The 22311-nt window shown below is 44.5% G+C and overlaps 1 protein-coding gene across 1 annotated transcript in view; it reads left to right on the top strand.

Moving 5' to 3' along the window:
- Positions 1–22099, top strand: part of rfc1 (replication factor C (activator 1) 1) — an 85796-nt gene extending 63697 nt beyond the window's left edge. The window contains 3 exon segments of the mRNA XM_052509411.1: positions 2422–2635; positions 6604–6786; positions 21422–22099. Of these exon segments, the coding sequence (XP_052365371.1) occupies positions 2422–2635; positions 6604–6786; positions 21422–21523 (499 nt within the window). The 3' untranslated portion in view covers positions 21524–22099.
- The last annotated feature ends 212 nt before the right edge of the window (positions 22100–22311 follow it).

Genomic DNA, 22311 nt, shown 5'->3' with positions numbered 1-22311 from the left:
TCTGGGGTGTATTCATTAGTTGTTGTTCATGTAACTGATACACAGTCTGATCTGGGGTGTATTCATTAGTTGTGTTCATGTAACTGATACACAGTCTGATCTGGGGTGTATTCATTAGTTGTGTTCATGTAACTGATACACAGTCTGATCTGGGGTGTATTCATTAGTTGTGTTCATGTAACTGATACACAGTCTGATCTGGGGTGTATTCATTAGTTGTTGTTCATGTAACTGATACACAGTCTGATCTGGGGTGTATTCATTAGTTGTTGTTCATGTAACTGATACACAGTCTGATCTGGGGTGTATTCATTAGTTGTGTTCATGTAACTGATACACAGTCTGATCTGGGGTGTATTCATTAGTTGTGTTCATGTAACTGATACACACAGTCTGATCTGGGGTGTATTCATTAGTTGTGTTCATGTAACTGATACACAGTCTGATCTGGGGTGTATTCATTAGTTGTTGTTCATGTAACTGATACACAGTCTGATCTGGGGTTAATCATTAGTTGTGTTCATGTAACTGACAGTCTGATCTGGGGTGTATTCATTAGTTGTGTTCATGTAACTGATACACAGTCTGATCTGGGATTGTATTCATTAGTTGTGTTCAGTCTGATCTGGGGTGTATTCATTAGTTGTGTTCATGTAACTGATAATAAGTCTGATCTGGGGTGTATTCATTAGTTGTGTTCATGTAACTGATACACAGTCTGATCTGGGGTGTATTCATTAGTTGTGTTCATGTAACTGATACACAGTCTGATCTGGGGTGTATTCATTAGTTGTGTTCATGTAACTGATACACAGTCTGATCTGGGGTGTATTCATTAGTTGTTAATTCATGTAACTGATACACAGTCTGATCTGGGGTGTATTCATTAGTTGTGTTCATGTAACTGATACACAGTCTGATCTGGGGTGTATTCATTAGTTGTTGTTCATGTAACTGATACACAGTCTGATCTGGGGTGTATTCATTAGTTGTGTTCATGTAACTGATACACAGTCTGATCTGGGGTGTATTCATTAGTAATGTGTTCATGTAACTGATACACAAGTCTGATCTGGGGTGTATTCATTAGTTGTGTTCATGTAACTGATACACAGTCTGATCTGGGGTGTATTCATTAGTTGTTGTTCATGTAACTGATACACAGTCTGATCTGGGGTGTATTCATTAGTTGTGTTCATGTAACTGATACACAGTCTGATCTGGGGTGTATTCATTAGTTGTGTTCATGTAACTGATACACATCAGTCTGATCTGGGGTGTATTCATTAGTTGTGTTCATGTAACTGATTGTACACAGTCTGATCTGGGGTGTATTCATTAGTTGTTGTTCATGTAACTGATACACAGTCTGATCTGGGGTGTATTCATTAGTTGTGTTCATGTAACTGATACACACAGTCTGATCTGGGGTGTATTCATTAGTTGTGTTCATGTAACTGATACACAGTCTGATCTGGGGTGTGTTCATTAGTTGTGTTCATGTAACTGATACACAGTCTGATCTGGGGTGTGTTCATTAGTTGTGTTCATGTAACTGATACACAGTCTGATCTGGGGTGTGTTCATTAGTTGTGTTCAATCTAACTGATACACAGTCTGATCTGGGGTGTATTCATTAGTTGTTGTTCATGTAACTGATACACAGTCTGATCTGGGGTGTATTCATTAGTTGTGTTCATGTAACTGATATTGTACAGTCTGATCTGGGGTGTATTCATTAGTTGTTGTTCATGTAACTGATACACAGTCTGATCTGGGGTGTATTCATTAGTTGTGTTCATGTAACTGATACACACAGTCTGATCTGGGGTGTGTTCATTAGTTGTGTTCATGTAACTGATACACACAGTCTGATCTGGGGTGTATTCATTAGTTGTGTTCATGTAACTGATACACACAGTCTGATCTGGGGTGTATTCATTAGTTGTGTTCATGTAACTGATACACAGTCTGATCTGGGGTGTATTCATTAGTTGTTGTTCATGTAACTGATACACAGTCTGATCTGGGGTGTATTCATTAGTTGCTTAATGTTCTGCAACAAGTTTTCTATTGAACATATTCCCTCCCCTCCTCCCTCACTCTCTCACCTCCTCCCTCACTCTCTCACCTCCTCCCTCACTCTCTCCCTCCTCAATCTCTCTCTTCCCCTCCCTCACTCTCTCTTTTCCCCTCCTCCTCCCTCTAATCTGTCTTGTAATCTCTCCTCCTCCTGTCTCTCCCTCCCCCTCCCCCTCCTCCTCCTCCCCTCTCCTCTCTCCTCCCCTCCCTCCCCTTAGCCTGGACTCCTCCCCCTCCTCCCTCTCTCCTCCCCCTCACTCCCTCCCCTCCCCTTCTCCTCTCTCCCCTCCTCCCCTTCTCCCTCCCCTCCTCCCTCTCCCCTCCTCCTCTCTCCTCCAGGACATTAAGTAGCAGACAGGCAGTGAGCCTGGACTACCTCCCGTACCTCCGCGTGGCCCTGTTGTGTCCTCTTCAGAGGCAGGGGGCGGAGGGGGCCGGTCAGGCCGTCCAGCTGTTAGACGACTACCACCTGGTCAGAGAGGATGTGGACAGCCTCATGGAGATCAGCCTCTGGGGGGGACAGCCTGACCCCTGTAAACTGGTGTTACCCAAGGTCAGAATAGGTGTTAATCTAATCTGGATTGGGGTAATGGTGACCCCTGTGATTGTAATAATGGTGTTAATCTGTGATTGTAATAATTGTTAATCTTCTAATCTGCAATTGTAATAATGGTGTTAATTGTTGTGATCTAATCTGTCTGATTGTAATAATGGTGTTATTGTTAATCTAATCTGATTGTAATAATGGTGTTAAACTGTGATGTATTGGTAATAATCTGTGATTGTAATAATGGTGTTAATTGTTTGTAATCTAATCTGTGATTGTAATAATGTTTAATCTAATCTGTGATTGTAATAATGGTGTTAAATGGTGTGTTAATCTGTGATTGTAATAATGGTGTTAATCTGATCTGTTGTAATAATGGTGTTAATCTGATCTGTGATTGTAATAATGGTGTTAATCTGATCTGTGATTGTAATAATGGTGTTAATCTAATCTGTGATTGTAATAATGGTGTTACTGTTAATCTAATCTGTGATTGTAATAATGGTGTTAAATCTGATTGTAATAATGGTGTTAATTGTTAATCTAATCTGTGATTGTAATAATGGTGTTAATCTGATCTGTGATGTTGGTAATCTAATCTGTGATTGTAATAATGGTGTTAATCTGTGATTGTAATAATGGTGTTAATCTATCTGTGATTGTAATAATGGTGTTAATGATCTGATAATTGTAATAATGGTGTTAATCTAATCTGTGATTGTAATAATGGTGTAATCTGATCTGTGATTGTAATAATGGTGTTAATCTGATCTGTGATTGTAATAATGGTGTTAATCTGTGATTGTAATAATGGTGTTAATCTAATCTGTGATTGTAATAATGGTGTTAATCTGATCTGTAATAATGGTGTTAATAATCTGTTGTAATAATGGTGTTAATCTGATTGTAATAATGGTGTTAATCTAATCTGTGATTGTAATAATGGTGTTAATCTGATCTGTGATTGTAATAATGGTGTCTGTGATTGTAATAATGTTAATCTAATCTGTGATTGTAATAATGGTGTTAATCTGATCTGTGATTGTAATAATGGTGTTAATCTAATCTGTGATTGTAATAATGGTGTTAATCTGATTGTAATAATGGTGTTAATCTAATCTGTGATTGTAATAATGGTGTTAATCTGATCTGTGATTGTAATAATGGTGTTAATCTGATCTGTGATTGTAATAATGGTGTTAATCTGATTGTAATAATGGTGTTAATCTAATCTGTGATTGTAATAATGGTGTTAATCTGATCTGTGATTGTAATAATGGTGTTAATCTGATTGTAATAATGGTGTTAATAATCTGGATTGTTAATGGTGTTAATCTGTGATTGTAATAATGGTGTTAATCTAATCTGTGATTGTAATAATGGTGTTAATCTGATCTGTGATTGTGATAATGGTGTTAATCTGATTGTAATAATGGTGTTAATCTGATCTGTGATTGTAATAATGGTGTTAATCTGATTGTAATAATGGTGTTAATCTGATTGTAATAATGGTGTTAATCTAATCTGTGATTGTAATAATGGTGTTAATCTGATCTGTGATTGTAATAATGGTGTCAAACTGATTGTAATAATGGTGTTACTGTTAATCTAATCTGTGATTGTAATAATGGTGTTAATCTGATCTGTGATTGTAATAATGGTGTTAATCTGATCTGTGATTGTAATAATGGTGTTAATCTGATCTGTGATTGTAATAATGGTGTTAATCTAATCTGTGATTGTAATAATGGTGTTAATCTGATCTGTGATTGTAATAATGGTGTTAATCTGATTGTAATAATGGTGTTAATCTGATTGTAATAATGGTGTTAATTGTTGTAATAATGGTGTTAATCTGATTGTAATAATGGTGTTAATCTGATCTGTGATTGTAATAATGGTGTTAATCTAATCTGTGATTGTAATAATGGTGTTAATCTGATCTGTGATTGTAATAATGGTGTTAATCTGATCTGTGATTGTAATAATGGTGTTAATCTGATCTGTGATTGTAATAATGGTGTTAATCTGATTGTAATAATGGTGTTAATCTGATCTGTGATTGTAATAATGGTGTTAATCTGATCTGTGATTGTAATAATGGTGTTAATCTAATCTGTGATTGTAATAATGGTGTTAATCTGATCTGTGATTGTAATAATGGTGTTAATCTGATTGTAATAATGGTGTTAATCTGATTGTAATAATGGTGTTAATCTGATTGTAATAATGGTGTTAATCTGATTGTAATAATGGTGTTAATCTAATCTGTGATTGTAATAATGGTGTTAATCTGATCTGTGATTGTAATAATGGTGTTAATCTAATCTGTGATTGTAATAATGGTGTTAATCTAATCTGTGATTGTAATAATGGTGTTAATCTGATCTGTGATTGTAATAATGGTGTTAATCTAATCTGTGATTGTAATAATGGTGTTAATCTGATCTGTGATTGTAATAATGGTGTTAATCTGATCTGTGATTGTAATAATGGTGTTAATCTGATCTGTGATTGTAATAATGGTGTTAATCTGATTGTAATAATGGTGTTAATCTGATCTGTGATTGTAATAATGGTGTTAATCTGATCTGTGATTGTAATAATGGTGTTAATCTAATCTGTGATTGTAATAATGGTGTTAATCTAATCTGTGATTGTAATAATGGTGATTGTCTGATGTTAATCTGTCTGATTGTAATAATGGTGTTAATCTAATCTGTTTAATAATGGTGTTAATCTGATCTGTGATTGTAATAATGGTGTTAATCTAATCTGTGATTGTAATAATGGTGTTAATCTAATCTGTGATTGTAATAATGGTGTTAATCTAATCTGATTGTAATAATGGTGTCAAACTGATTGTAATAATGGTGTTACTGTTAATCTAATCTGTGATTGTAATAATGGTGTTAATCTAATCTGTGATTGTAATAATGGTGTTAATCTAATCTGTGATTGTAATAATGGTGTTAATCTGATCTGTGATTGTAATAATGGTGTTAATCTAATCTGTGATTGTAATAATGGTGTTAATCTGATTGTAATAATGGTGTTAATCTGATTGTAATAATGGTGTTAATCTGATTGTAATAATGGTGTTAATCTAATCTGTGATTGTAATAATGGTGTTAATCTGATCTGTGATTGTAATAATGGTGTTAATCTAATCTGATTGTAATAATGGTGTTAATCTAATCTGTGATTGTAATAATGGTGTTAATCTGATTGTAATAATGGTGTTAATCTGGTGTTATCTGATTGTAATAATGGTGTTAATCTGATTGTAATAATGGTGTTAATCTGATCTGTGATTGTAATAATGGTGTTAATCTAATCTGTGATTGTAATAATGGTGTTAATCTAATCTGTGATTGTAATAATGGTGTTAATCTGATTGTAATAATGGTGTTAATCTGATTGTAATAATGGTGTTAATCTGATTGTAATAATGGTGTTAATCTGATTGTAATAATGGTGTTAATCTGATTGTAATAATGGTGTTAATCTGATTGTAATAATGGTGTTAATCTGATTGTAATAATGGTGTTAATCTGATTGTAATAATGGTGTTAATCTGATTGTAATAATGGTGTTAATCTGATTGTAATAATGGTGTTAATCTGATCTGTGATTGTAATAATGGTGTTAATCTGATTGTAATAATGGTGTTAATCTGATTGTAATAATGGTGTTAATCTGATTGTAATAATGGTGTTAATCTGATCTGTGATTGTAATAATGGTGTTAATCTGATTGTAATAATGGTGTTAATCTGATTGTAATAATGGTGTTAATCTGATTGTAATAATGGTGTTAATCTGATTGTAATAATGGTGTTAATCTGATTGTAATAATGGTGTTAATCTGATTGTAATAATGGTGTTAATCTGATTGTGATAATGGTGTTAATCTGATTGTGATAATGGTGTTAATCTGATTGTGATAATGGTGTTAATCTGATCTGTGCCCAGGTGAAATCAGCGTTCACGAGGGCCTATAACCGGGAGACCCACCTGACACCGTACTCCCTCCAACCAATCAAGAAGGGCCGTCGTGGCGGGGGGGTGGAGGCAGAACCGGGAGGAGAGGGGCAAGAGGAACAGCCTGAGGAAGAGGAGGAGGAGGAAGGTGTTGCAGCTGACGCCATGATCAAAGTAAGGAGGGAACACACTTCTCGACACCCCCCCTCCCCCCACTTTTCTGAAATTTACAATTTTTATTTGTTTCAATTTATTGGAGAAGAAATTATGAATTATTGATCGGTCGGCTGCCATCTTCTCTGGCGGTTATAGACGGCCTGCTGTGGCATCGATCTGAGTCAAAACATTATGATCGTCATACCTGCTGTGGTGTTATTATTGATCGGTCGGCTGTCATCTTCTCTGGCGGTTATAGACGGCCTGCTGTGGCATCGATAAAACATGAGTCACAAACATTATTGATCGGTCGGCTGTCATCTTCTCTGGCGGTTATAGACGGCCTGCTGTGGCATCGATATGAGTCACAAACATTCGTTCAAAATTTACTACAACGTGTAAATAGGATCATTTTGGTTATAAAGTCTAGTCTCGTCCAAAACCCGAGTTTGGTAAGTGACTGTCGTGACTTGAGGGTTTGTTTAATAATTTTATTTATTTCACCTTTTATTTAACCAGGTAGGCTAGTTGTAATAATCTGAGAACACCTTTATTTAACCAGGTAGGCTAGTTGAGAACACCTTTATTTAACCAGGTAGGCCAGTTGAGAACACCTTTATTTAACCAGGTAGGCTAGTTGAGAACACCTTTATTTAACCAGGTAGGCTAGTTGAGAACACCTTTATTTAACCAGGTAATGGCCAGTTAAACACCTTTATTTAACCAGGTAGGCTAGTTGAGAACACCTTTATTTAACCAGGTAGGCCAGTTGAGAACACCTTTATTTAACCAGGTAGGCCAGTTGAGAACACCTTTATTTAACCAGGTAGGCTAGTTGAGAACACCTTTATTTAACCAGGTAGGCCAGTTGAGAACACCTTTATTTAACCAGGTAGGCCAGTTGAGAACACCTTTATTTAACCAGGTAGGCCAGTTGAGAACACCTTTATTTAACCAGGTAGGCTAGTTGAGAACACCTTTATTTAACCAGGTAGGCTAGTTGAGAACACCTTTATTTAACCAGGTAGGCCTGTTGAGAACACCTTTATTTAACCAGGTAGGCTAGTTGAGAACACCTTTATTTAACCAGGTAGGCCAGTTGAGAACACCTTTATTTAACCAGGTAGGCTAGTTGAGAACACCTTTATTTAACCATGTAGGCTAGTTGAGAACACCTTTATTTAACCAGGTAGGCCTGTTGAGAACACCTTTATTTAACCAGGTAGGCTAGTTGAGAACACCTTTATTTAACCAGGTAGGCTAGTTGAGAACACCTTTATTTAACCAGGTAGGCTAGTTGAGAACACCTTTATTTAACCAGGAGGAGGCTAGTTGAGAACACCTTTATTTAACCAGGTAGGCTAGTTGAGAACACCTTTATTTAACCAGGTAGGCTAGTTGAGAACACCTTTATTTAACCAGGTTCAATAGTTGAGAACACCTTTATTTAACCAGGTAGGCCAGTTGAGAACACCTTTATTTAACCAGGTAGGCTAGTTGAGAACACCTTTATTTAACCAGGTAGGCTAGTTGAGAACAACACCTTTATTTAACCAGGTAGGCCAGTTGAGAACACCTTTATTTAACCAGGTAGGCTAGTTGAGAACACCTTTATTTAACCAGGTAGGCTAGTTGAGAAAACCTTTATTTAACCAGGTAGGCCAGTTGAGAACACCTTTATTTAACCAGGTAGGCTAGTTGAGAACACCTTTATTTAACCAGGTAGGCCAGTTGAGAACACCTTTATTTAACCAGGTAGGCTAGTTGAGAACACCTTTATTTAACCAGGTAGGCTAGTTGAGAACACCTTTATTTAACCAGGTAGGCTAGTTGAGAACACCTTTATTTAACCAGGTAGGCTAGTTGAGAACACCTTTATTTAACCAGGTAGGCTAGTTGAGAACATCTTTATTTAACCAGGTAGGCTAGTTGAGAACACCTTTATTTAACCAGGTAGGCTAGTTGAGAACACCTTTATTTAACCAGGTAGGCTAGTTGAGAACACCTTTATTTAACCAGGTAGGCTAGTTGAGAACACCTTTATTTAACCAGGTAGGCTAGTTGAGAACACCTTTATTTAACCAGGTAGGCTAGTGAGAACACCTTTATTTAACCAGGTAGGCTAGTTGAGAACACCTTTATTTAACCAGGTAGGCTAGTTGAGAACACCTTTATTTAACCAGGTAGGCTAGTTGAGAACACCTTTATTTAACCAGGTAGGCTAGTTGAGAACACCTTTATTTAACCAGGTAGGCTAGTTGAGAACACCTTTATTTAACCAGGTAGGCCAGTTGAGAACACCTTTATTTAACCAGGTAGGCTAGTTGAGAACACCTTTATTTAACCAGGTAGGCTAGTTGAGAACACCTTTATTTAACCAGGTAGGCTAGTTGAGAACACCTTTATTTAACCAGGTAGGCTAGTTGAGAACACCTTTATTTAACCAGGTAGGCCAGTTGAGAACACCTTTACCAGGTAGGCTATTGAGAACACAACAACAGAGTTACACATGGAGTAAACAACCAGAGTTAGGCTGGAGTTGAAACACCTTTGGAGTTAACCAGGTAAACTAGTTGAACAACAGAGTTATTTACAAAACTGTGGCCAAGATAAACAACAACAGCAGTGTGACACAAACAACAACACAGAGTTACACATGGAATAAACAAAACATACAGTCAATAATACAGTATAACAAAAGAAAATAAAGTCAAATCAAATCAAATGTTATTTGTCACATACACATGGTTAGCAGATGTTAATGCGAGTGTAGCGACATGCTTGTCTATATACAGTGAGGGCAAATGAGGTCAAATAAGGGAGTTAGGGCAATAAATAGGCCATGGTGGCGAAGTAATTACAATATAGCAATTAAATTAAATAACAATATGAGGATGAGAGATAGATAGATGGGCTGTATACAGATGAGCTATGACAAGGTCAGGGCCAAGCTATGCAGTGATCTGTGAGCTGCTCTGACAGCTGGTGAGGGAGATCTGAGTCTCCGGCTTCAGTGATATTTGCAGTTCGTTCCAGTCAGCGGCAGCAGAGAACTGGAAGGAAAGGCGAACAAAGGAGGAATTGGCTTTGGGGAGTGACCAGTGAGATATACCTGCTGGAGCGTGTGCTACGGGTGGGTGTTGCTATGGTGACCAGTGAGATATACCTGTTTGAGCGTGTGCTACGGGTGTGTGTTGCTATGGTGACCAGCGAGCTGAGATAGGGCGGGGCTTTACCTAGCAGAGACTTGACTTATTTAGATTACAATCACGTTTTACCTGTTAACATGTGGTAGCACTGTGTTGTCTGGGAAAAGACTGGGCGGGTTTGCTTTGCATGCTATGCTAGCAAAGTTTAACAAAAGGTCAGGGCCAAGCTATGCTAGCTAGCTGCTGTCAGCTTGGCTAAACACAAGGTCAGGGACAAGCTATGCTAGCTAGCTGCTGTCAGCTTGGCTAAACACAAGGTCAGGGACAAGCTATGCTAGCTAGCTGCTGTCAGCACAAGGTTGTCAGCTAAACACAAGGTCAGGGAAACAAGCTATGCTAAACACAAGGTAGGGACTGCTGTCAGCTTGGCTAAACACAAGGTCAGGGCTGCTGTCAGCTTGGCAAACACAAGGTCAGGAGCTATGCTAGGTAGCTGCTGTCAGCTTGGCTAAAACAAGGTCAGGGATAAGCTATGCTAGGTAGCTGCTGTCAGCTTGGCTAAAACAAGGTCAGGGACAAGCTATGCTAGTTAGCTGCTGTCAGCTTGGCTAAAACAAGGTCAGGGATAAGCTATGCTAGGTAGCTGCTGTCAGCTTGGCTAAACACAAGGTCAGGGATAAGCTATGCTAGGTAGCTGCTGTCAGCTTGGCTAAAACAAGGTCAGGGATAAGCTATGCTAGGTAGCTGCTGTCAGCTTGGCTAAAACAAGGTCAGGGATAAGCTATGCTAGGTAGCTGCTGTCAGCTTGGCTAAACACAAGGTCAGGGATAAGCTATGCTAGGTAGCTGCTGTCAGCTTGGCTAAAACAAGGTCAGGGATAAGCTATGCTAGTTAGCTGCTGTCAGCTTGGCTAAAACAAGGTCAGGGATAAGCTATGCTAGGTAGCTGCTGTCAGCTTGGCTAAAACAAGGTCAGGGATAAGCTATGCTAGGTAGCTGCTGTCAGCTTGGCTAAACACAAGGTCAGGGACAAGCTATGCTAGTTAGCTGCTGTCAGCTTGGCTAAACACAAGGTCAGGGACAAGCTATGCTAGGTAGCTGCTGTCAGCTTGGCTAAACACAAGGTCAGGGATAAGCTATGCTAGGTAGCTGCTGTCAGCTTGGCTAAACACAAGGTCAGGGATAAGCTATGCTAGGTAGCTGCTGTCAGCTTGGCTAAAACAAGGTCAGGGATAAGCTATGCTAGGTAGCTGCTGTCAGCTTGGCTAAAACAAGGTCAGGGATAAGCTATGCTAGGTAGCTGCTGTCAGCTTGGCTAAAACAAGGTCAGGGATAAGCTATGCTAGTTAGCTGCTGTCAGCTTGGCTAAAACAAGGTCAGGGATAAGCTATGCTAGGTAGCTGCTGTCAGCTTGGCTAAACACAAGGTCAGGGACAAGCTATGCTAGGTAGCTGCTGTCAGCTTGGCTAAAACAAGGTCAGGGATAAGCTATGCTAGGTAGCTGCTGTCAGCTTGGCTAAAACAAGGTCAAGGATAAGCTATGCTAGGTAGCTGCTGTCAGCTTGGCTAAAACAAGGTCAGGGATAAGCTATGCTAGGTAGCTGCTGTCAGCTTGGCTAAAACAAGGTCAAGGATAAGCTATGCTAGTTAGCTGCTGTCAGCTTGGCTAAACACAAGGTCAGGGACAAGCTATGCTTCCTCTCTACTTTATGTTAGCTGCTGTCAGTGATTGGCTAAACACAAGGTCAGGGACAAAACTATGCTAGTTAGCTGCTGTCAGCTTGGCTAAACACAAGGTCAGGGACAAGCTATGCTAGTTAGCTGCTGTCAGCTTGGCTAAACACAAGGTCAGGGATAAGCTATGCTAGCTAGCTGCTGTCAGCTTGGCTAAAACAAGGTCAAGGATAAGCTATGCTAGTTAGCTGCTGTCAGCTTGGCTAAACACAAGGTCAAGGATAAGCTATGCTAGTTAGCTGCTGTCAGCTTGGCTAAACACAAGGTCAGGGATAAGCTATGCTAGGTAGCTGCTGTCAGCTTGGCTAAAACAAGGTCAGGGATAAGCTATGCTAGGTAGCTGCTGTCAGCTTGGCTAAAACACGGTCAGGGAGCTATGCTCTGCTGTCAGTCCTCAAGGTCAGAGGATAAGCTATGCTAGGTAGCTGCTGTCAGCTTGGCTAAAACAAGGTCAAGGATAAGCTATGCTAGGGAGCTGCTGTCAGCTTGGCTAAACACAAGGTCAGGGATGAAGCTATGCTAGTTTAGCTGCTGTCAGCTTGGCTAAAACAAGGTCAGGGATAAGCTATGCTCTGTTAGCTGCTGTCAGCTTGGCTAAACACAAAGTCAGGGATGGAAGCTATGTTCTCTAGCTTAGCTGTCAGCCTGGCTAAACACAAGGTCAGGGATAAGCTATGCTCTGTTTAGCTGCTGTCAGCTTGGCTAAAATGTTCAAGGTCAGGATAAGCTATGCTAGGTAGCTGCTGTCAGCTTTTAGGCTAAAACAAGGTCAGGGATAAGCTATGCTAGTTAGCTGCTGTCAGCTTGGCTAAACACAAGGTCAGGGATAAGCTATGCTAGTTAGCTGCTGTCAGCTTGGCTAAAACAAGGTCAGGGATAAGCTATGCTCTGGTAGCTGCTGTCAGCTTGGCTAAATGTTCACAAGGTCAGAGGCAAGCTATGCTAGGGAGCTGCTGTCAGCTTGGCTAAAACAAGGTCAGGGATGAAGGGATGCTCGGTAGCTGCTGTCAGCTTGGCTAAAACAAGGTCAGGGATGCTATGCTTAGCTAGCTGCTGTCAGCTTGGCTAAAACAAGGTCAGGGATAAGCTATGCTAGGTAGCTGCTGTCAGCTGAGCTAAACACAAGGTCAGTAGGGATGAAGCTATGCTAGTTAGCTGCTGTCAGCTTGGCTAAACACAAGGTCAGGGATGACCTATGCTAGTTAGCTGCTGTCAGTTGGTCCTAAAACAGGTAGGGATCAGGGCTGCCTTGACTTTCTATTCACCCCTTCCTCTCTACTTTATGTTATCCCTTGTTTGTTGTGATTGGATCAGAACAAAGACACACCCCAAAAAGTCACCCACATCAAACCACACCCCCATAGACGACTTCTTGTTTGCCTCAGTCATGGCCACTAGCATTTCTTAATGAGCGTTTAGTGAAAAATTAGGGAAATCAGGAAGTGTTCTCTGTTTAAGAAAAGTTTAAGGCTGCCCATGGAACTCTCTGGGGTCTGCAGATCAGACGCAGTAGGGATGACCACGGATGTTCTCTGTTTACAGTCCTCCAGATCAGAGGCAGTAACCTATTGTCATGTTTGTGAGTAAAACTTGAGTAAAAGTGAAAGTCACCCAGTAAAATACTACTTGCTTAAAAGAAAAAGTGATTTCAAATGTCTTATATATTAGCAAACCAGACGGCACTATTTTCTTGTTTTTTAAATTTACGGATACCCAGGAGCGTCCTTCAGATCAGAGGCAGTAGTGATGACCAGGGATGTTCTCTGTTTAGTGAGTCCTCCAGATCAGAGACAGTTGGGATGTTCTCTGTTTAGTGAGTCCTCCAGATCAGAGGCAGTTGGGATGTTCTCTGTTTAGTGAGTCCTCCAGATCAGAGGCAGTAGGGATGACCAGGGATGTTCTCTGTTTAGTGGGTCCTCCAGATCAGAGGCAGGGATGACCAGGGATGTTCTCTGTTTAGTGAGTCCTCCAGATCAGAGGCAGTAGGGATGGCCAGGGATGTTCTCTGTTTAGTGAGTCCTCCAGATCAGAGGCAGTAGAGATGACCAGGGATGTTCTCTGTTTAGTGAGTCCTCCAGATCAGAGACAGTAGGGATGGCCAGGGATGTTCTCTGTTTAGTGAGTCCTCCAGATCAGAGGCAGTAGGGATGACCAGGGATGTTCTCTGTTTAGTGAGTCCTCCAGATCAGAGGCAGTAGGGATGACCAGGGATGTTCTCTGTTTAGTGAGTCCTCCAGATCAGAGGCAGTAGGGATGACCAGGGATGTTCTCTGTTTAGTGAGTCCTCCAGATCAGAGGCAGTAGGGATGACCAGGGATGTTCTCTGTTTAGTGAGTCCTCCAGATCAGAGGCAGTAGGGATGACCAGGGATGTTCTCTGTTTAGTGAGTCCTCCAGATCAGAGGCAGTAGGGATGACCAGGGATGTTCTCTGTTTAGTGAGTCCTCCAGATCAGAGGCAGTAGGGATGACCAGGGATGTTCTCTGTTTAGTGAGTCCTCCAGATCAGAGGCAGTAGGGATGACCAGGGATGTTCTCTGTTTAGTGAGTCCTCCAGATCAGAGGCAGTAGGGATGACCAGGGATGTTCTCTGTTTAGTGAGTCCTCCAGATCAGAGGCAGTAGGGATGACCAGGGATGTTCTCTGTTTAGTGAGTCCTCCAGATCAGAGGCAGTAGGGATGACCAGGGATGTTCTCTGTTTAGTGAGTCCTCCAGATCAGAGGCAGTAGGGATGACCAGGGATGTTCTCTGTTTAGTGAGTCCTCCAGATCAGAGGCAGTAGGGATGACCAGGGATGTTCTCTGTTTAGTGAGTCCTCCAGATCAGAGGCAGTAGGGATGACCAGGGATGTTCTCTGTTTAGTGAGTCCTCCAGATCAGAGGCAGTAGGGATGACCAGGGATGTTCTCTGTTTAGTGAGTCCTCCAGATCAGAGGCAGTAGGGATGACCAGGGATGTTCTCTGTTTAGTGAGTCCTCCAGATCAGAGGCAGTAGGGATGACCAGGGATGTTCTCTGTTTAGTGAGTCCTCCAGATCAGAGGCAGTAGGGATGACCAGGGATGTTCTCTGTTTAGTGAGTCCTCCAGATCAGAGGCAGTAGGGATGACCAGGGATGTTCTCTGTTTAGTGAGTCCTCCAGATCAGAGGCAGTAGGGATGACCAGGGATGTTCTCTGTTTAGTGAGTCCTCCAGATCAGAGGCAGTAGGGATGACCAGGGATGTTCTCTGTTTAGTGAGTCCTCCAGATCAGAGGCAGTAGGGATGACCAGGGATGTTCTCTGTTTAGTGAGTCCTCCAGATCAGAGGCAGTAGGGATGACCAGGGATGTTCTCTGTTTAGTGAGTCCTCCAGATCAGAGGCAGTAGAGATGACCAGGGATGTTCTCTGTTTAGTGAGTCCTCCAGATCAGAGGCAGTAGGGATGACCAGGGATGTTCTCTGTTTAGTGAGTCCTCCAGATCAGAGGCAGTAGAGATGACCAGGGATGTTCTCTGTTAAGTCCTCCAGATCACATTGGGATGACCAGGGATGTTCTCTGTTTATGAGTCCTCCCACAGATCAGAGGCTTTGGGATGACCAGTGATGTTCTCTGTCCAGTGAGCCTTTTAGAGGGCAAGGAAAACGCCAGGAAATACCCAGCCATTCTGAGTGATGGACACTAGTGGTCTCTTCCAGGATAACCCCCAGATCCCACAGGACACCAGTGGTCTCTTCCAGGATAACACCCCCATCCCACAGGACACCAGTGGTCTCTTCCAGGATAACACCCCCATCCCACAGGGATGACACCAGTGGTCTCTTCCAGGATAAGTCCTCCCATCCCACAGGACACCAGTGATGTTCTCTTCCAGGATAACCCCCCATCCCACAGTGGTCTCTTTTAGGATAGATCCCACAGGACCAGTGGTCTCTTCCAGGATAACCCCCCATCCCACAGGACACCAGTGGTCTCTTCCAGGATAACACCCCAGATCCCACAGGACACCAGTGGTCTCTTCCAGGATAACACCCCCCATCCCACAGGACACTAGTGGTCTCTTCCAGGATAACACCCCCATCCCACAGGACACCAGTGGTCTCTTCCAGGATAACACCCCCATCCCACAGGACTCCAGTGGTCTCTTCCAGGATAATCCCCCATCCCACAGGACACCAGTGGTCTCTTCCAGGATAACACCCCCATCCCACAGGACACCAGTGGTCTCTTCCAGGATAACACCCCCATCCCACAGGACACCAGTGGTCTCTTCCAGGATAACACCCCCATCCCACAGGACACCAGTGGTCTCTTCCAGGATAATACCCCCATCCCACAGGACACCAGTGGTCTCTTCCAGGATAATACCCCCATCCCACAGGACACCAGTGGTCTCTTCCAGGATAATACCCCCATCCCACAGGACACCAGTGGTCTCTTCCAGGATAACACCAGATCATCCCACAGGACACCAGTGGTCTCTTCCAGGATAACACCCCCATCCCACAGGACACCAGTGGTCTCTTCCAGGATAACACCCCCATCCCACAGGACACCAGTGGTCTCTTCCAGGATAACACCCCCATCCCACAGGACACCAGTGGTCTCTTCCAGGATAATACCCCCAGATCCCACAGGACACCAGTGGTCTCTTCCAGGATAATACCCCCATCCCACAGGACACCAGTGGTCTCTTCCAGGATAACACCCCCATCCCAGGCAGGACACCAGTGGTCTCTTCCAGGATAAGTCCCCCATCCCACAGGACACCAGTGGTCTCTTCCAGGATAACACCCCCATCCCACAGGACACCAGTGGTCTCTTCCAGGATAACACCCCCCATCCCACAGGACACCAGTGGTCTCTTCCAGGATAACACCCCCATCCCACAGGACACCAGTGGTCTCTTCCAGGATAACACCCCCCATCCCACAGGACACCAGTGGTCTCTTCCAGGATAACACCCCCCATCCCACAGGACACCAGTGGTCTCTTCCAGGATAATACCCCCCATCCCACAGGACACCAGTGGTCTCTTCCAGGATAACACCCCCCATCCCACAGGACACCAGTGGTCTCTTCCAGGATAATACCCCCCATCCCACAGGACACCAGTGGTCTCTTCCAGGATAATACCCCCCATCCCACAGGACACCAGTGGTCTCTTCCAGGATAACACCCCCCATCCCACAGGACACCAGTGGTCTCTTCCAGGATAATACCCCCCATCCCACAGGACACCAGTGGTCTCTTCCAGGATAACACCCCCCCCCCCATCCCACAGGACACCAGTGGTCTCTTCCAGGATAACACCCCCCATCCCACAGGACACCAGTGGTCTCTTCCAGGATAATACCCCCATCCCACAGGACACCAGTGGTCTCTTCCAGGATAACACCCCCATCCCACAGGACACCAGTGGTCTCTTCCAGGATAACATCCAATCCGACAGGACACCAGTGGTCTCTTCCAGGATAACACCCCCATCCCACAGGACACCAGTGGTCTCTTCCAGGATAACACCCCCATCCCACAGGACACCAGTGGTCTCTTCCAGGATAACACCCCCATCCCACAGGACACCAGTGGTCTCTTCCAGGATAACACCCCCATCCCACAGGACACCAGTGGTCTCTTCCAGGATAACACCCCTTCCATCCCACAGGACACCAGTGGTCTCTTCCAGGATAACACCCCCATCCCACAGGACACCAGTGGTCTCTTCCAGGATAACACCCAGTGGTCCTTCCATCCCACAGGACACCAGTGGTCTCTTCCAGGATAACACCCCCATCCCACAGGACACCAGTGGTCTCTTCCATGATAACACCCCCCATCCCACAGGACACCAGTGGTCTCTTCCATGATAACACCCCCCATCCCACAGGACACCAGTGGTCTCTTCCAGGATAACACCCCCATCCCACAGGACACCAGTGGTCTCTTCCAGGATAACACCCCCATCCCACAGGACACCAGTGGTCTCTTCCAGGATAACACCCCCCATCCCACAGGACACCAGTGGTCTCTTCCAGGATAACACCCCCCATCCCACAGGACACCAGTGGTCTCTTCCATGATAACACCCCCCATCCCACAGGACACCAGTGGTCTCTTCCAGGATAACACCCCCCATCCCACAGGACACCAGTGGTCTCTTCCAGGATAACACCCCCCATCCTACAGGACACCAGTGGTCTCTTCCAGGATAACACCCCCCATCCCACAGGACACCAGTGGTCTCTTCCAGGATAACACCCCCCATCCCACAGGACACCAGTGGTCTCTTCCAGGATAACACCCCCATCCCACAGGACACCAGTGGTCTCTTCCATGATAACACCCCCATCCCACAGGACACCAGTGGTCTCTTCCATGATAACACCCCCATCCCACAGGACACCAGTGGTCTCTTCCAGGATAACACCCCATCCCACAGGACACCAGTGGTCTCTTCCAGGATAACACCCCCATCCCACAGGACACCAGTGGTCTCTTCCAGGATAACACCCCCATCCCACAGGACACCAGTGGTCTCTTCCAGGATAACACCCCCATCCCACAGGACACCAGTGGTCTCTTCCAGGATAACACCCCCATCCCACAGGACACCAGTGGTCTCTTCCAGGATAACACCCCCATCACCCAGGACACCAGTGGTCTCTTCCATGATAACACCCCCATCCCACAGGACACCAGTGGTCTCTTCCATGATAACACCCCCATCCCACAGGACACCAGTGGTCTCTTCCATGATAACACCCCCATCCCACAGGACACTAGTGGTCTCTTCCAGGATAACACCCCCATCCCACAGGACACCAGTGGTCTCTTCCAGGATAACACCCCCATCCTACAGGACACCAGTGGTCTCTTCCAGGATAACACCCCCATCCCACAGGACACCAGTGGTCTCTTCCAGGATAACACCCCCATCCCACAGGACACCAGTGGTCTCTTCCATGATAACACCCCCATCCCACAGGACACCAGTGGTCTCTTCCATGATAACACCCCCATCCCACAGGACACCAGTGGTCTCTTCCATGATAACACCCCCCATCCCACAGGACACTAGTGGTCTCTTCCAGGATAACACCCCCATCCCACAGGACACCAGTGGTCTCTTCCAGGATAACACCCCCCATCCTACAGGACACCAGTGGTCTCTTCCAGGATAACAACCCCCTCCCACAGGACACCAGTGGTCTCTTCCAGGATAACAACCCCCTCCTACAGGACACCAGTGGTCTCTTCCAGGATAACAACCCCCCCACAGGACACCAGTGGTCTCTTCCAGGATAACAACCCCATCCCACAGGACACCAGTGGTCTCTGAATGGTGTTTGAGGAAGGTGTAAACCGTGTGCCCTGGCCAGTCACCAGATCTCCACCCAACTGAATACTTCTAGAGATTCTAGAGCTGAGCCTGAGGTGGCGTCTTCACCAAAAACATCCCTCCAGTAGAGTTCCAGACCCTTCTGGTGGAAGAAAGAGGTCACGTCCATCCAGTAGAGTTCCAGACCCTTCTGGTGGAAGAACGAGGTCACGTCCATCCAGTAGAGTTCCAGACCCTTCTGGTGGAAGAACGAGGTCACGTCCCTCCAGTAGAGTTCCAGACCCTTCTGGTGGAAGAACGAGGTCACGTCCCTCCAGTAGAGTTCCAGACCCTTCTGGTGGAAGAACGAGGTCACGTCCATCCAGTAGAGTTCCAGACCCTTCTGGTGGAAGAACGAGGTCACGTCCATCCAGTAGAGTTCCAGACCCTTCTGGTGGAAGAACGAGGTCACGTCCATCCAGTAGAGTTCCAGACCCTTCTGGTGGAAGAACGAGGTCACGTCCCTCCAGTAGAGTTCCAGACCCTTCTGGTGGAAGAACGAGGTCACGTCCCTCCAGTAGAGTTCCAGACCCTTCTGGTGGAAGAACGAGGTCACGTCCATCCAGTAGAGTTCCAGACCCTTCTGGTGGAAGAACGAGATCACATCCCTCCAGTAGAGTTCCAGACCCTTCTGGTGGAAGAACGAGGTCACGTCCATCCAGTAGAGTTCCAGACCCTTCTGGTGGAAGAACGAGGTGACGTCCCTCCAGTAGAGTTCCAGACCCTTCTGGTGGAAGAACGAGATCACGTCCCTCCAGTAGAGTTCCAGACCCTTCTGGTGGAAGAACGAGGTCACGTCCATCCAGTAGAGTTCCAGACCCTTCTGGCGGAAGAACGAGATCACATCCCTCCAGTAGAGTTCCAGACCCTTGTAGAATCCATGTCGAGGTGCATTGAAGCTGTTCTGGCTGCTGGTGGCCCAACACCCTAATAACACACTATACGTTGGGGGGGGTTTCCTTTGTCTTGGTGTTTACATTATGTTGGGGGTTTCCTTTATCTTGGTGTTTACATTACGTTGGGGGGGTTTCCTTTATCTTGGTGTTTACATTACGTTGTGGGGTTTCCTTTATCTTGGTGTTTACATTATTTTGGTGTTTCCTTTATCTTGGTGTTTACATTATTTTGGGGGTTTCCTTTATCTTGGTGTTTACATTACGTTGGGGGTTTCCTTTATCTTGGTGTTTACATTACGTTGGGGGTTTCCTTTATCTTGGTGTTTACATTACGTTGGGGGTTTCCTTTATCTTGGTGTTTACATTAGGTTGGTGTTTCCTTTATCTTGGTGTTTACATTATGTTGGGGTTTCCTTTATCTTGGTGTTTACATTATTTTGGTGTTTCCTTTATCTTGGTGTTTACATTACGTTGGGGGGTTTCCTTTATCTTGGTGTTTACATTAGGTTGGTGTTTCCTTTATCTTGGTGTTTACATTATGTTGGGGTTTCCTTTATCTTGGTGTTTACATTATTTTGGTGTTTCCTTTATCTTGGTGTTTACATTACATTGGGGGTTTCCTTTATCTTGGTGTTTACATTAGGTTGGTGTTTCCTTTATCTTGGTGTTTACATTAGGTTGGTGTTTCCTTTATCTTGGTGTTTACATTATGTTGGGGTTTCCTTTATCTTGTTGTTTACATTACGTTGGGGGGGGTTCCTTTATCTTGGTGTTGGGGTTTCCTTTATCATGGTGGTTACATTACGTTGGGGGTTTCTTTTATCTTGGTGTTTACATTATGTTGGGGTTTCCTTTATCTTGGCAGTTACCTGTACATACTGTAAAGTGTGTACACACACACACACACACACACACACACACACACACACACACACACACACAACACACACAAACCCGTGTGTAAACACACATTCTCGTTCAGAAAGATGGACAATCCACTCCTTGGCCTGAAAATAGAGCTGGTGATTTTTGAATCGGATAATAACTTTACTTTTCTCTCTTTCTCTTCCTCTTCTTCCTCCCATCTCCCCCATTTCTCCCTCCCATCTCCCCCATTTCTCCCTCCCATCTCCCCATTTCTCCCTCCCATCTCCCCCATTTCTCCCTCCCATCTCCCCCATTTCTCCCTCCCATCTCCCCCATTTCTCCCTCCCATCTCCCCCATTTCTTCCTCCCATCTCCCCCATTTCTTCCTCCCATCTCCCCCGTTTCTCCCTCTCATCTCCCTCGTTTCTCCCTCCCTCCCCTCTTTCTCCCTCTCCTCCCCTGTTTCTCCCTCCCCCTCCTCCCCTGTTTCTCCCTCTCCCCTGTTTCTCCCTCCCTCCCCTCTCCTCCCCTGTTTCTCCCCCCCTCCCCTCCCTCCCCTGTTTCTCCCTCCCCTCTCCTCTCTGTTTCTCCCTCTCCCCTCTCCTCTCTGTTTCTCCCTCCTCCCCTGTTTCTCCCTCCACTCTCCTCTCCACAGTTGAAGAAGGCCAAACCCTCCAAGGAGCCCAAGAAGGAGAAGACAACAGCCGGGGATTCTGGGAAGGGCAAAGGCAAAGGAAAGGGCAAAGCCAGGAAGTGACCCCTACCCTCTGAGACAACTACCCCCCCCACCCCCCACCCCCCACAAGAAGCGAACTGTACAACACCTCTCCTCTGACGTTCTGAAGGACAAAACCCTAAACGGGTTTGACCACCACCTACCTGGTCTTATCACCGTGGCGACCGGAGACAGAACCCTGGCTCTCTTCTCGGACCCCTTTAAACTTAGGATGTGGACCCTATTCCCTATATAGTGCACTACTTTTGACCAGAGTCCCATAGGGCCCTGGGTATAAAGTAGTGCACTACATTTGACCAGAGTCCCATAGGGTCCTGGGTATAAAGTAGTGCACTACATTTGACCAGAGTCCCATAGGGCCCTGGGTATAAAGTAGTGCACTACATTTGACCAGAGTCCCATAGGGCCCTGGGTATAAAGTAGTGCACTACATTTGACCAGAGTCCCATAGGGCCCTGGGTATAGAGTAGTGCACTATGAAGGGAATAGGGTCCGCTTTTGGACTTTACTATATCTTGTTAGCGCTGTGGATTTGGAAAGGTCTGAATGATAAGTGTGTGTGTGTGTGTGTGTGTGTGTGTATCTTGTTGTGTGTGTGTGTGTTGTGAAAGGTCTGTGTCTGTGTGTGTCTGTGTGTGTGTCTGTAAATGTGTACCTGCGTGTAGTGTATATAAAGTGTTCTGTGTGCGCGTTCTGTGCTCATCTGTGCGTGTGTCTGTGCTGTGTCTGTGCGTGTGTCTGTCTGTCCGTGTGTCAGGTGGATCTGCGTGGTGTCTGTGCAGAATAGTTCTGGGTTTTTGTTGTAAAGA

The sequence above is a fragment of the Oncorhynchus keta genome, unplaced genomic scaffold (assembly GCF_023373465.1).
Source record: "Oncorhynchus keta strain PuntledgeMale-10-30-2019 unplaced genomic scaffold, Oket_V2 Un_contig_448_pilon_pilon, whole genome shotgun sequence".
In the NCBI taxonomy this organism is placed as follows: Eukaryota; Metazoa; Chordata; class Actinopteri; order Salmoniformes; family Salmonidae; genus Oncorhynchus; species Oncorhynchus keta.
This window is presented reverse-complemented; position numbering and strand designations above follow the sequence as displayed.